This window comes from Merops nubicus, unplaced genomic scaffold, assembly GCF_000691845.1.
Source record: "Merops nubicus isolate BGI_N331 unplaced genomic scaffold, ASM69184v1 scaffold18880, whole genome shotgun sequence".
Lineage (NCBI taxonomy): Eukaryota > Metazoa > Chordata > Aves > Coraciiformes > Meropidae > Merops > Merops nubicus.
In genome coordinates, this window is record NW_008581071.1 from 19,966 (window position 1) to 35,592 (window position 15,627).

General features: G+C 43.3%; 1 protein-coding gene across 1 annotated transcript; it reads left to right on the forward strand.

Moving 5' to 3' along the window:
* Positions 1–975: 975 nt before the first annotated feature.
* Positions 976–6,167, forward strand: LOC103780916 (trefoil factor 2-like). Its single transcript, XM_008948622.1, has 4 exons — positions 976–1,057; positions 2,042–2,188; positions 3,458–3,607; positions 6,091–6,167. Exons 1-4 carry the CDS (start codon positions 976–978, stop codon positions 6,165–6,167), a joined length of 456 nt encoding a protein of 151 aa, XP_008946870.1.
* Positions 6,168–15,627: the final 9,460 nt, after the last annotated feature.

The window sequence follows — 15,627 nt, forward strand, 5'->3', positions numbered from 1 at the left end:
TGTGACTGGCCTTGCCTGCTCCGTGAGTGCCTCTTTTTGGAAGGGTGCAGAGATTGTCCCACCATCCCACTGCTTATCCCCCTCTCCCTGGCACTACTCTGCTTGTGTTCAAGCATTAGGAAGCAGCCAGAAATTAAGAGATGCTACAGTAAATGGTAGAAAAAATGTCCAAAAGGGAGATCACAATCTGACTGAGCAGTGCCTGTGGGTCAGGCTGAGAGCACATAAAAAGACCCCTTTTCTTTCTTGAGTGTCTTTATGCTCTTGTCCTTCTTGGTGTGTTTTTGTGTTTGGGGTTGTTTCCCCCTTTCCCCACCCCGACCTTAATTTTTTTCCCTATTCCAATCCTGTTCAAATTGCCTCGTGAGTGGAAACAAACAGCAGCCTCAGCCAGGCTCAGTATTCCACAGTCACACCTTCCACTGTCTGTGTTAACATACTTCTTCAGGTGCACAGTTTGCCCTGTGCTCTCCTGAAGCCTGGAAGTGTCACTCCCCCAACCCTCCTGCCTTACCTGTTTTAGAGTAAGCATAACTAAAAATCGTAAGGCCACGGAAAAGTTGAGGCAACAAAGATACACTTGGATAGGAAATACACGTACATATTTTTCACTCGTGACAACAATTTAAAGCTGCCCGAAGTCCGAAACTCTCTAATGTCAATTAAATCAGCTAGGGTTGCCGGAGGCACCCAGCAGCCTTCATTTAATAGATTATGGGAGCACAAAATAGACATGTGGCTGTAAGTATGTAGTAGATATGTGATCAATAGCTCACATGAGCGTAGCAATTTATCTCAGGGATATCAGAATATGCATGGCAGCATTTTCTAACTAAACAAAAGAAAACCCAGCCTCTGGGTGAAGCTTTGGATGGAACAATGTTATCAGACCTCACCAGGCAAACATGAAGAACATATAAAATGAGCTGCTCCAAGGGTGACCAGCACCTCTCCTCCACCCACCTTCCAAGAGCGATGGACCTCAAAGTGGTCTCTGTGCTCTCCGTCATCCTCTTCGTAGCCCTCAGCAGCTTGGCAGAGGGAAAGACAGTACCAAGTAAGTATATCCATCTGCTGTTGCTTCCACAGGTACGTATGTGGACCTGATCCTACTGACTGTAACTGCAGCAAGAGCATGTCTCCAGCTGATAGGCAGCGAATGTCTTGTTCTGGTACTATTACCAAAGTTGGAGTCTACTTTTTGATTTTTTCAGAGAAATCTATGGCAAAATAAAATTAAAAACAAACAAACAAACAAACAAACAAACCTGCAGGTGAGCTTTTGTGTTGGTGCAATAACCAAGAACCTGCTACAAAGGCAGAGGGACAGATGTGCCCAGGAGCTCACTGGAATAGGAGACGGCTTTGTCTAAACTGTCTTCTGACTTTTATTTCATGCTACTTTGCCAAGTGAACACAATTTCAAAGGAGTCTATCTGCCTCTTCAATAAAACACAGGCCTTTCAAACAGTTTAAGAAGTGGAAAACAAATCACTCAATGACAGACGCCTAGTAACATCTCCAGAATTTTTTGATTGTGGATGACTGTGCAGTAGACTGAAATATTAAAAGTGTAGCCACAATTAATTGCATGTAATCCTATGTTTTTATAGTGACATAACAAGAATGCAAAGGTTTTTTGTGTTTATGCTTGTTGGAATATTCACTGGAGCCTTAACTCTTTCTTTCTTCACTTGAGATGAACAAAGCAACAAGAATTTATTAGCATGACATTTGAAGATATGGGGTTTTACTGTTTGATATGGTCTATTTGAAGTCCACACACACACACCCCCATACTGGGCTGGCTTGGCTGCGAGTTCAGATTCTCAAAGGGTGTAGTACAACCCTTACGGAAATTAGTGGCAGTTTAAAAGCAGCTTTTAAACCACAAAAACTCTGGTTTTGGCAAGGAACAGAAAAGGTACACTTGCAAACATGGACAGAGTCCAGGGAAAGATCATTATTCCCAGCGGATGTCTGATAAATGCACGAGTGGGCAAACCAACACCCAGTAACTTGCTATGTCTGTCCTGAACAGCGAGATGCCAGTGTAAAGTAGCCCCCAGGGAGAGGAGGAACTGTGGCTACCCAGGAATCTCAGCGATGGAATGCAAGAAAGCTGGATGCTGCTTCAACGCTTCAGTCCCTGGCATGCCCTGGTGCTTTGTTCCTAAACCAAAGAAAGGTAATGTCTCTGCCAGAAATACTGATTTACCTAGTGCTTGATTATGTAGAAATGTTTAAAATGGGAAGCAGCTCTGCTTCCCCTCTGAGGCCAACAAAGTGAGCACAAATCTCTATTACTTGACCACTGGTCGTAAAATGCAAAGTGAAACTTAGCTTACCCATCAGTCTTCTGTATCTCTTCACACAAAACATTTCCTCTTACTTCAGGCTCCTAGTTATCAAATAACCCATGCCGATTATTTAAAAAACATTTCAGTGCGGACTGTGGTCTTGTTCATCAGTGAAGCAAGCAATCTTTACAGATTTAAATGGGTTTTCTGTGTGGCTTGGCAGGACTTTAGCACTGCTCGTCAAAGAAATCAGAAAGTCCTGAGCAGATGAGTTCATCTGTAGTGGTTTGACACCTGTACAAAAGATAACAGTTATACTGTAACCTCTAGGCTTTTTTTGCTCTTTTCTCTAGCCTGTTTTGATATTTGCTACTTCCTTCCTGCTTCCCAGCATAATTGCACTTGGTGGTTCCTATTTTTGCTCTTAGTCTTTGTTGAATGAGGCCTCCAAAATACACCAGGGGAAATCATTTTCCTATTAGTCTTCCTTCTAAAGCTTCTAAACTTCTGGTTTTGTTTTTTTTTTTGCCTTTGTTTTCTCAGAGAGGGTAAGAGCTGCCCTCCCAGTCCTCCAAGGACTGGGTATGTACTGTACATAACTGTGGAATCTAGGATACATTTGCTGGGCTGACTACGCGACAACTTAGGAGAACTTCAGGGTGATGTCAGCAGTTGCATGGGTGAAAAGAAAGGAAGAAGGGTGCAAAGGCAACATTACCCAATAAAAGAACTTTATGTGAATCAAGACTGGTCAACAGGGCTCAGAACTGTCTGAGAAAAAATGTAGTGTTTGGGGTTTTTTTAAATGTTGTTTGCATTTAATGAAAATCTTGAAAAACAAACGTCGTCATCTTATGGTGTCATTTTCATAGAACTGCTTTTCTAAGCAGAACTGTTTCAGGAGAGGAAAACTGAATTGTTCAGGCTGGGTGGTGTAACCTCTCTGTCTGTGAAATTACGTTAAATTGCCTGGGTGAGCTGTGATTTTCTCCTGAATGAACCTGCCTCCTTTCCATAACGCAACTCAGCGTGAAGAGGAGCCTGGGTTTCCTCTCCCCATATTAGCCAGGCTCCTTTTGTATGTGAATGCTGCTGCCAGGTAAAGGGAGTGTAAACTAACACAGTCTCCTTTCTCCCTTCATTTTTGCTCTATGCAGTTAGGAAATTTTGTCCCACTGATCCTCACGCCAGGAGAGACTGTGGCTTCCCCGGCATCACGGCTAAGGAGTGTGAAAGGAAGGGCTGCTGCTTCAGGGCACGTCCCGCTGGTGTCCCCTGGTGCTTCTACCACCGCGTGGTGGAGGAAGGTAAGGTCCCACATGAGACATTGTCCCCGCCTCCCCGTGAGCCCACATCGGCTGCTGGTGGGGTCCATGCCGTGCCCGGGCTCCGTCTGCTGTGCCAGCCCGGTGTGGCAGGAGGCACTGAGCACGACGAGGTTTCCCCACCTTCCCAGAGTGGGTGCAGTGCTGCCTCACACAGGGCAAGAGCAGGGAAGAGGTGGCTGATGACTAAAAAGACCAGCTTCTTGCACAGAAGGGTGGGTGTTGCCAAAACCTCTGAGCCAGGGTGGTCAAGTCAGTCACAAGTCAGACTTGTGGTGCTGTGGCTGCACAGGTAATCTGGGCTCAGGTGTGAGCTCAAGCCCTCAGCTAATGTGGTGGCACATGTGCAGCTACCAAACCCACATCTACTTTGTCACAAGAGAAAAGGCTTTGCTTTAGAAATGGGGAATGAAATGTACATAAATTTCTGGTCTCTTCCATTTTTTTAATTAGGATTGAGCTTTCAGCATATCTATATATCTATATATCTATATAACCAATAGCCTCACCCAATTCTAATCCACCCTGTAGTGTATTTTGTATTGGAAACAGTTCACCATAATTTGGTTTTGCTGATCCGATTCATGGTTAGGAAACACGTGTATGGATTGGGATGTGGGGAAATCAATTGCTAAAATTAAGCCTTTTTGATGTCCCACACCCAGGCAAAACACTTTCTAGCATCTTATGTAATTTGTGGATAAAACATGTCCCTTGATCTGCTTCTCCTCTTTACCTCCCCAGCTTGTTAAAGCAGAAACTTGCATCAAGAACCTTGCAATCTCTGGACCTACTCCAACAGGAAGCAACAGCCGAAGGTCCCAACTCAGACGTTATAGTTTGCACCAGCTATGATTTTGAGGTCATTTTTACCTTGAATCAACTAATTTCTGATGAAACATTACTCACAGCTTTTATTCTTTCAGTAGGCTCATGTCGTGCAGGATTTCACTGTAATAAAAGAACTGAGACACAATTCAAGAGTTCTCTGCTGTCTTTATTTTAAAGCTGTGTATTTCTCTGTTTCCCGGGAAATTTGGCATCTTATCAACACGCCGATGAAAGAGTAGTCATTAACCCTTCTGAAAGTAACATGGCACTCAGCTTTTGTGTTGGTGACACTTCACACTCAGAAGTGACCGTTTGCATTTCTTAGCTGATGTGTGGCTTCACACGGGCCATTGGGGCCACTTGCCCTTCTGAATACTGGGAAGTGTCTCCCTTTATATAGCTACAGCTGTCTGCTTGGATTTGTGCCTTTTTTTTCCCTCAAGACAGAGACAGGTAACTTTGTTAGCTGACCACTGAGCTGGCCTGCCTCACACACCTCCTGCTCTTTGCATCACTGTGTCTCTGGTGCTGCCAGTCCCTCAGCGCTGGTGCCACTGGGGCACAGAGCTAGCTCAGGAAAGCAGGTACCCAACTGGTACCTGCCTAACCCAACACAGGCTGCAGCTGCTGGTGCAACATGCAGCTGAATCACCAGGCACTCTCCCTGTTAACCACTGTCCCCACAAGCAGGTCCCGTTGGGGCATGCTCAGCAGAAGTCTCTGCAAAGCTAAAAGCAAGACACAGGTCCCTCTGGCCCTGACCTATTCCCGAAATAGACCCTGATGTGTCTCGCCAGATGCAGGAGAAGCTCCTGGTCTTGAGGAGAATGTGGCAGCTTTCTCCTGGGTGTCTTTAGTGTTCGGCAGAGCAGCTTGAATGCTTCCCTGCTTCAGCTGAGTGACAGCACAGTGAAGAGCCTCTAAGAGCACTGTTGGGAACAAAATGGGTGGTATGAGACTGCTGCGGCATCAAGCTGTGCTCGGGGCTTACCAGGACAGAGCAGTTGTGGAGGGTTGTGCTGCAAGGAGGCAGAAAATAGTGGGCACGTGCCACCTTAGAGATTTCTCCAAGTATGCTTTTGTGATGAGTGAGTTTATCCAAGTGGGTAAAAATCAGTCATTCATATAGCTTCATTATCTGGCACTTACAATAGGCTAAATAATAAGAATTGTATTTTTAGTATATTGTAGTATGAGCAATAAACTGACAAGTCTACTGAAGGTCTTTAAAGGTCTTTGCTGAGTAAGGGTTGGTGCTGTAGTCCAGTGAATTTGGGAGGCCTAGGCACAGTGTAATCATGATAACTGCACTGCAAAATCTGGTAGAACAGACAGATGCATTCAGCAGGTAATGGGGCCTCCACATGAGTCTTGTTGGGAGAAAGAATGAAAACATGACCACAGTGAAAATGATAACTGTAATTAGTGCTGTGGGAAATCATCTGCAAGGACTAAAATTAGGCTGCTAGAGTCAGTGCTCTTCCATGGTAGAGCCCTCACAGAGCTACATGTTCTCACCAAAAGGCTCCTCCTTCTGCACGGGCACATGCCAATGTGTAGGAGTGTGTGAAGGTCTTTCAGACGCTTAAGCTCACATGTATAACTACTTAATACTCTTTGTCTCACCCTCCCAGATCTCTCCATTGGACCTGTGCCAGTGAGGCAGGCACAGGTTTGTGGTCCTGCTGGGCTTCCTCCACCGCAAGTGTAACAGGGCTGGATTTGCCTTTGCAAGACAAATTATGAGCAGAAATGTCTTAGTGAGAGGGATGGGTGGGTACTGTGGCATCCTGTGCTACATAACCTGATTGGGAAACTCAGCCTGGCAAGGCACAGCAGCTGAGACTCCTAGGAATTGCTTGAGCCCTTCTGTTGAAATGGTCTGCGCGCTGGCATGGAGAAAAGCAGTGATGACAGTACAGGGAAGTGAAGCTGGCAGCAGTCTGGCCCCAGAGAGATAAGTATGAAGGGCTGAACTTGCTTACTTGCTGTCCCTGGGCATGTTGTCCTCTGCAAAAACCACCTACTGCTGTGTGCTGACCAGCAAACCATTCCCAACAGCATGCTAAGCCAAGGCACTGGGTCACGCAGTTGCTCTGGATATTTGAGGTTCTAAATCAGTTAGTAGCTTATAGCACAACGAATTATGACCTAAGGATCTGTCATCATCCTGTCATCAAGTCATCAAGTCCTACAGGACAATGGCTATTATGGGAATTTACATTAAGTAAATGCTTGAGCTCTTGTATAGACTGCTATCCAAATGCACTTGAAAAAACTGCCCAGAATTCTTAAAATTAACTTTTTTTTTTTTTTTTTTTAAGAAAACAAGCTGTCAAAAACAGAATTAAAAGCCACAGCCACTTAGGATTTAAAGATGGCAGGCCGAGCCAAGGTAGAGCAAAGTGAGATCCCAAGCCAGGAATGCACACCAAAGAGAAGTGTGCAGGACCTGCAGAGATGTGGCTACAGAAGGAAGGACCTTCCTCTCCTCAACTCTGTATGTTCCCCTCATCTGAGTCAACCACCATGGGCCCTGTTCACAGCCCTCAGGCAGAAAAAAAGACACCTCTGAGCTGGAAATTGTCTGACTAGTTCAGATGTCCCCAGTAGGGCGGATTGAACTGTCCAAATAGGTCTCCCTCCTGCTCAGCTCCAGGGGGTATCTAGAAAAGCAGCTGTACATATCTGCTCTCCTTCCTTGGGTTTTCCCATCAGTGCCTCCTGATGATGGACGGAGCCACTCAAGGGACAGGAGAGAGAGAGGAATGGGCAATAGCACTGCCCTGGCACAGATGTCTGAGCTGGTGGTGGAAACCTAAGAAAGACAAACCACTGCATGGGAAAAGAGGCATCCTGGCTGCTGGCAGCTGTTTGCCTTTGGGAGCTCACAGTCTGACCAGCAGACAGACACAAGTAGATACATGCAGTCACTTCATTTATTTTGCATCAATACATTGACAAGCTTCACTAGCTAACAGGATTGAAACAGTTTTGTATTACTGGAGTATACAGTCTCCTTTTTTGCTCTTTGTTCACCTTTTTTTTTTTTTTCCTTTCTTTTTTGCTTGCATGTAACTCTATTCATCACTAGGATGATAAATTAAACCAGAAACTTTAAAACTGTTTTTAGTGTTTCAGGCTGGTTACTTTACCCAATTAATCTGTATAATGGAAAGAAATGCGAGTGCACCCACAGCTCCTTGAGACTGAGGAGTGGCCACACTGGGCCATTTCAAATATTTTGGATCAAAAGGGTTGTCTAGGGAGAGGTGCAGGCTAAGCATATAACGAGGCTTCTCTTCTAACAAAATGCAGGACTGTTACAAATGTGAATAAGTTTTAACAAGCAAATATGTGAAACCCAAAGGAGGACTTATCTTTTGCCTCTCTGCAACTCAGCTTGCACACCCACATTGCTGTGGAGAGAGTGCTGAATAAGTAAAGTTCTGAGTACTGTTCTAGAGGAAAAAGGCCAGCAAAGGTGGTACTGTAACAGGAATCAGTCATCTATGTCACAAAGCAATTGTGCTGATGAGGCTATTACATAGACAGTGAGAATGAAGTTTAAAATCACGAATGCCTGGTAGCCCTAAACTGTCTATAATCATGACGGCTGTGTCCAACCAGTGCTTCAGCTTCTAAGAAAGGCTTACTAGAAAATGTTTGAAATTGCAGATTGATTGCCTGTATAGCTCTTCAGTGAGTGAGGATATTCTACTGTTTTTTAAAGCAACTGTAGCCAAGCAAAAGGTCTCAGAAATCACTCATTTTGAAGCAAGACAGGAAAGCTGTATTTGGCTCATGTGGAGAATTAACAGGACAGAAAACCAGAGCAGTCAAGGAGCTCAGAGCAGATGGGTGCTAGCAACAAAGAACAAACCTGTAGCAGCATGAAAACGGGATATAACTGAAAACACTTCCAAAAAACACAACTTTTAATGTGCCCACTTACTTCAGATCCCATTCCCAAATGTCTGGAAAGGGTTTGCTGCCTGCTACAGCCAGCATCACACACCTCCTCTGGCAAAGCTCCTATACAAAAGGAAGGTTTCAGACAAAGTGCTAAAACAAACCAAAATAAGAATACAGAAACCAAAATCTTCCTCTCTTGAGAGCAACTACATCATGTTGTTCTGCCACAAGTCTCTAATGAGCTACTCGTTTTACTAAAGCTTGAAAACTCAACCATGATGCTATTTAACTGCTAGAAAAGCTGAAGGTAAAACACAAGAATAAAATCTTATTCCTTGTGTTAAAACCAGGCAGAATGGTGATATCAAGACCCAGATTCGGTTTCAAGGAAGTTACCCTCACTGCCAGGCTGAGTCCAAAGATGGGAACTCATCACTCCGAGGTGTGATTTGCAAAACCGTCCTTAAGAGCAAGGCTCAGTTTGAGAGTTTCTGAAGCTCTCAAGTGAGTTTCTCAAACAGCTCTCTGCCAGAAACAAAAGTCCTCTGTGGGCAGAACAGTCTGCTATTATTCTGTAAACTTCTTTTTCCCCATTTGAACCATATTCTAAAGCTTTTGAAAGCTGCCAGTGTCAGTATACAAAATAGTGAGCTGTCTGACTACCTACAACAGCATGCATGGATCTTGTGTTGCATGTAGTGATGGATAAATTTCATAAGAGATGAATCTGCTTGCATTCTATCTGGTCCTCAGAGATCACAGGGGCTAGGGAAAACAGGACTTATCTCTTGATAGATATGCCAATTATTGCTGTGACTATAGGTCTGACACCAGATGCACGAACAGCCTGTCTGCTGTAGGTCTGGTTGCATTCAAGAGAAGCAGTTTGGTGCATGAATAGCATTATTTATTCCCATGCAACATACACAGATTCTTTGAGATAGCCTGTAATAAATGCACTAAGATGCAGACTAGCTATACAGCTCTAAAATACAATTGCAATCAAGAATTTAATTTCCTGGCAAAGCACTTGGAGTAGCTGAGGTCATGAATCTTACCTAAAGGCATCCCTTCTGGGAAGGGTGAGCAGGACAAAGCCGTCCATCCATTCCTCTGAATCTGGTGTTGAATTGTCCTCCCCAAGTTAGGTCTGAACTAGGGATAACACACACACTCTGTTATGTACTGTTGCACAAAGTGCAGGGGTGAGACTGTGGCAAGGCCATTATTTTTTGCTATGATCAGCCTTTAGCAGTGGCATGAAACATTTATAACTTTCTTGGTAACTTCTGTGAGACGCAGGTAACTGCTGCGATGAGTGGGAGAATGGGATAAGCAGAAGAACAAGGGTGCACAGCCTTCACTCTGCTCCACGTTCCTCCTCAGTGCCATGACAGCACAGACCACTGGATCTTCACCCAGTCTCAATGCATAGTCACCAGACATTTATCAGCAATATTGAGCTCTGCAGTTTTCACCTGTTTTGTGCTTCCAACACCCTATACCAGTACCCTCCACCAAGCACACAATGGGAGGATGAGACTACAAATGTGTCCTCAGTACTACAAGACAGAGGTCAACAAGGTAGACTTTGCTCTAAAATACATGTGCTGCAATGCCTAATACATTCAAGCGCTACAAGTAACTAGAAGCACTCACAGATGCTACAGAAGAGGATATTGTTTTGTTCTAGTCTTTGCAGTCATTCGGTGCTGCTCCCTCTGCTAATGAAAGGTAAAATTCCTGTGTGCCTACGAGAGGTGAGCAGGGCAAGGAAACAAAGTACTTTTCTGATGGAGACTGGTGTATCTATTCATCTAGCTATAATAACTTCTTGTGCTTTGAGAGCACCCTTTGTATACCCATTGTGGCCCTCAGAGAAGACACAAAACAAAAACAGGCTTTTGCAGGGTCTTGCTCCCATCTGTCTCTGAGTTACGTCTCCAAGGCTGCCTTCAATGTAACGCTTCCACCTCTGAGCATAAAAAAAGATTGCTTTGGAAAACAGAAATTTTGTGGGATTTAATATTGATGTCCCACAACTGAAATGAAAGTCTGGAAGCCAGGAATCAAAATACTTCACTGCAGCTGAGCCAAATACCTTCATTGCTGAACTTGTTGCAGAAACTGGGAAATTCCCAGGATTCAAAGCCCATAAAAGTCAGTTGGGTCTGACTAAGTGCAGGAGTGGACTGATGGTTGTTTGAAAGCAGGTATCATCAGTTTGATGATCCTGCGGTATTTCCAGGAAGCTTCATTAATGATAAATCTGGCAAGTAAAACCCAGCTAGGACACATGTTCCTTCCATGGGGTAGGTTTTCCCCTGTTCGTTACCCTTTTTCAGAATTGGCAACTGATGCTTTGTGTCAGTACAGGAGGCAGGGAGCAGCACGGAGTCCCCAGGCAGCTGCAAAGAAGGAACTTTACTTACAAGAAACCTGGCCTTTTTATCCATTAGTTGACCATTAGTTTATATACTTTTTAGGCACAACAAACTCATTTTAACTAACCACCAAACACCATGGTGCAAACACACAACATGCCTCGCCTCCTCTATTCTAACTGAGTCACTCTCCCAGAGCCCTTCTCTACTTCGCGTAAGTTACAGGCCAGAGCCATGATTTTGTCAGGCCTTCCCTTACAAAACTGTGCTTATCGACTACAATGCTTCATCAAGATTTAGGATAAGGGTTTCAACAAACAGGAGGAGCAAAATCAAAAGCTTTACTGTAGCTTTTCTTTCTCCTCTAAATACTATGGGGCTACTTTCTTATTCTTACACAGGAGAAACACAGAAAGGACTCATAGGACTCTTGCTAAAGCCATGAAATCTAATTACTATGTGACTCTACAGATGCTGGTGGAGATGAACAAGCTGGTCCTAGGAACAGGTTGAGCCTTACTGAACCTGTACTGCAGAGCAGATGAACTGGTAGTGGGACAAGAGAATGACGGTGGGCTAGAAGGAAGTGGGGGGAAATAGTGCAACTCTGAGGGGTGTTTTTGCAGTCAAAGGCTGATAATGGATCAGCTTCATGTTTTGATAATATTTATCATTTGTGGAAGAGCTGCTACTTGATGTCATGACTTCCTTCTCAGTCTTCCTATGTGTGTGGGCACAGGCACAAAACTGGAATGTCAGGTATCCAGCAATGCCATGGCACAAAGTTAACATTGCATAAAAAATTCACACATCTTGAAAAAATCTTCAAGCCACAGAAAAAAAAAACAAAACAAAACCAAAAAACCCAAATGAGCCTGTGAAATTTAAAATAAGAAATAGATGCAATTAGTGCCAGCTTGACAAATCCAGCCTGTGACAGCTTTTCTGCCCTAAATAGAGCTTGCAGCATACACTTCCCCGCCAAGCCCTTTATTAAGGCTCTCCCAAGAGATGTCAGTGCTAGTGACTGACAGCACCACGGCTGCTCATCGCTCACCTGGGCACTGAGCAGGTCCTGGTATCCTTCCATGCTTGAAGAGGCATCGTTCTTAACAGTACCAGCTTCCCTGGCTTCCAATACCTTTCAACCTGTATTACGAAGTAGGTTTTAAATGGATGGATATTAGAAAAGACAACATACAGTGTCCTTTATTTTCAAACACTCTTTATTTTATGAATCCATTTGGATTACACAGTGGATGGTAATTGCATGTGAGGTCTATTAATTTTTGCGGCATTGCTAATGGGAAGTTTATGGCTGGCTTATTTCATACCATTAATTGCAATATGAAACACTTAAAGTAATTTATGTTGCCACTGAGCCTACGAAGGACCTCTATTCCTCCTCTTCCCTCCCTGATGTAGGGACAGTTGGCATGGGAAGGCATCTAATTTTGGAGACTCTAATTAGTATTATTTGCAGGTCTATAAAACAACATAAAGTATGATCTGTGTTACCACTAGAACGCTGTCTCGTTGTTAGTTTTGAAAAAGCAATCCTATTGTGTCCTTTGGGTAATTTGTCTTCTGAGCTCCACAGCTCACATTGTCTGGGACTGGATGCTTAACTAACTTCTAAAAATTATGGCTATCTTTGAACTGTGGTGACCAATGCAGGTACTTTTGTTACTGTGATGGTCAGGACGGGTGGCACAAGGACAGCAATGTTGTCTAGGCTTAAGTCCAGCACATAAACAGACAGCTTAATAGCATGAAAAGCCACCCAGCCCAACCTATATGGCAAAGTAAGGGACACCTACACTGAAACCCCTCTTCCGACACTGGTGTTTTTGGGGCCTTACACAGGCCGAATTTTATGCCTAAGAGTTTCCCTGCCAGTGCAACAGGGAGCAGTATTCCCAATGCCTCATGGACTGTATTGGGCAGACTGTTCAGAATGGCAGAAACAACAAGCATGTCATTTCTTGAAAAATGTGTATCTTCAGGAGAAACATGAGAGGAAAAACACTGGCTTTTAAAACTAGCTGAAGCGATCTTTCACCATGACAGAAATGCACGGAAGGGTGCGAGGACATAGCACAGGTCTCACAGCTGAACAAGGAAGAACGGTGTTTTGTGAGATAGGGAATGGACAGTTCTGACTGTCAGAATCAAATGTGTTTTCTCTTCAGCTGGGAACAAGGGAGGAAGAAATTTTTACATTCCAGAGTTCTGAAGGTAAAGAGGGAATGATCCTTTACTGCAAGAGCACAGGGAATATCTACTAACACTTGCAGGTAGCATGGTCAAGATGAACAGTAGCATGTCTGTAGAGGAAAAGTCCATTAAAGGTTAGAGAATACAAAGATAACAACATTGGTTCAGGGAGTCCTCCAATTGTGTAGGGTTTGTCAAGGAAGCACTCTCTGATGCTTGCCCTGTTCTTGTACTCTTCCCTGGGCAATGCTGTTGCTCACTGTCAGGTTGTGCGCAATATAGACTTTTGCTCTGGGCCAGTGTGACTGCACTTAATGTTTTACTACATATTTCTGCAACCTGACTGTTTTGGGAGTGACCTGAAACCACCACGATGGGCACATGAAACAGGCAATTCAATATCCTGACTGGCTGCCAGAACCTAGGAGCAGGCAGTGAAAATGTATCACCACCAATCCACCTGCCACTTGCCATGGAGAGAGAACAGGGACAAAGGCACCTGTCTGAAAATAGTAACACTTTATTTGATTTTTTTCTTGTCACATTATCATAAATGTTCTCTAGTCTCAGAAAACAAAGCCCTAGTTTGGAAAATAATGCACATACAAATCTCTTCTTACGGGTATTTAGTATACAGAAATATACAAAGATTTCTCTATTATTGTAATATATCATCAGAATGCCCCACATCCCACATTTTTACTCAGGTCCACTGTACTGGTAAGCGTAAACTACAAAGGTAACAAGCAACCTGAAAAAGACATGGTTTATAGAATATAATTATATATAAGTGTGTATATATATATATATATCTACAACAGTGCAAATATATCACAGCGTGCAGGCAGCAATAGTCTCTAGAGAAGCATAATAAAATTGATTCATAGTAATGCAAATGCATTACAGAAACAAGAGACAACAATGACATATTAGGTATACAAAATATGCACATTTCAGCACGCTGATTTAAAATGATACTTTGCATTGACTCTTGCTTTAAAAACAGAAGAACAAATTTTAAATAATTCAGTAATAGATTCAAGGGCAGTATCTCACAATAAGGTCAACTGACTCGGATAAGGTATTTCACAAATCTTTACTGACACACGTACTGACACACTGCAGGACTTGTCTTGTTTTAGAAACATCAATGTAATCTTTTCCTTAAATTTTATTTACTTTTACCATAATTGAAGAGCATTTTTCTGCACTTTTTAAAATTGATCAGCAACTAATGCACATTTGTAAAGGTTGGTATAATTACCACTGAGGCCAGGAAAGCTGTTTTTTCGAAGTAATAGAAAGGAGTTCATATAACGATTACCCTAAACAGGCTACTAAAATAAGCTAACAAGGTGTCAGAAGAAAAGATGCCACAGATGCCACTTGAAGAAAAAAAAAACCATCAACCTTAAAAGTGAAGACTTCCATGTTGCCTTGCAATCTGCTTAGAAAGACATTTTAGATTTTTTTTCTTCTGGAAAGAGTAAAGCCTATCCATAGATCCAGCACATTAGGGATTTGGTAGCTCAAAGAAGTCTAAAAGTCATCCTTCCCCCATGACTACCTCACACAGTTCCAAAGCTCATTTTCACACCCCACATGAACAGCAACCACGAATATCCAGCAATAAGAACAAAACAACTGGTAAGCGTGGACTGAGCTCATGGAGGCCCCCAGAAAGAAAATAGATTGACAAAATTTGGATGGATCTTGAAGGCGTAAACAATGCAGGGAGTGCAAGCTGGCAGGCTGAGCTATGGGGATTTCTTGTGCCAAAGGACACCTATTTTGACTGGTGAGCTTTTGTTTTATTGTGCTGGCAATGGGTCTCAACAGAAATCTGAATTTCTTCCAGGAAGGTTCTACAGTTGACAACAGCATAAAATTGTGATTCATTGTAAGATTTCAAAGTAATAAAACCCCTGAATCTAGATTCCATAGTCTACAGTACCACTACTCCTTCACAACCTCTATGTGAAATGGGTACAGAACACAAATACACCACCACACACATGGAATTTAAAGGAAGCTTGTTAGGCTTGCAGGCTCAGCCTGCAACTTTTGGACAGGTAAGATGCAAAGTGATATCCAGGGTTATAAAAAACACTCAGCGGGACATATTACAACAACCTTTTTATATATTATGTAAACTGGTATTTAAGAACAGAACAGTGGGATTTGATCCCTGGAAATGCTATTGCCCCTCTCCACGAACAGCAGAGCTCCTGCTTAACTGCAGTGACACTGAGCACTTAATTCATGCACTCACTAGTGCTCTGTGGCAGCATCATGGGCACAGCAATAATCAGCCTGTCACCAGCTGTTACAGAGGACATGACATGGTGTCATTTTCTGCCTACTTCTAGCTCTCAACAGCTTTTCAAATTATCAGACTTCATAAATGGCTTTCCATACAGAACTGAAGGAAAGCTATTCCTGAGTGTACCCTATGGGACTGTTCTGGTAGGGAAATGGATACACATGAGGAGATCATTTACTCAAAGAAATAAGAACACCACATGGGACACTGTCTCTGCAGCTACCACTGAGATCCTCTCTGCACAAATACAGACCAATTATCTATCACAGTCAACCTGCTCTAGAGGAGCCTAAGCCCAGCTACTGCCAAACCCAACCTCAATGTTTTCCAGT

Bases quoted from the DNA above. Each gene is read 5' to 3' on its own strand.
- LOC103780916 (XM_008948622.1), top strand. From the start codon at position 976: ATGGACCTCAAAGTGGTCTCTGTGCTCTCCGTCATCCTCTTCGTAGCC. The intron at 2,189-3,457 runs GTAATGTCTCTG...TGCTCTATGCAG, and splicing joins TGTTCCTAAACCAAAGAAAG to TTAGGAAATTTTGTCCCACT. The intron at 3,608-6,090 runs GTAAGGTCCCAC...TCACCCTCCCAG, and splicing joins CCACCGCGTGGTGGAGGAAG to ATCTCTCCATTGGACCTGTG.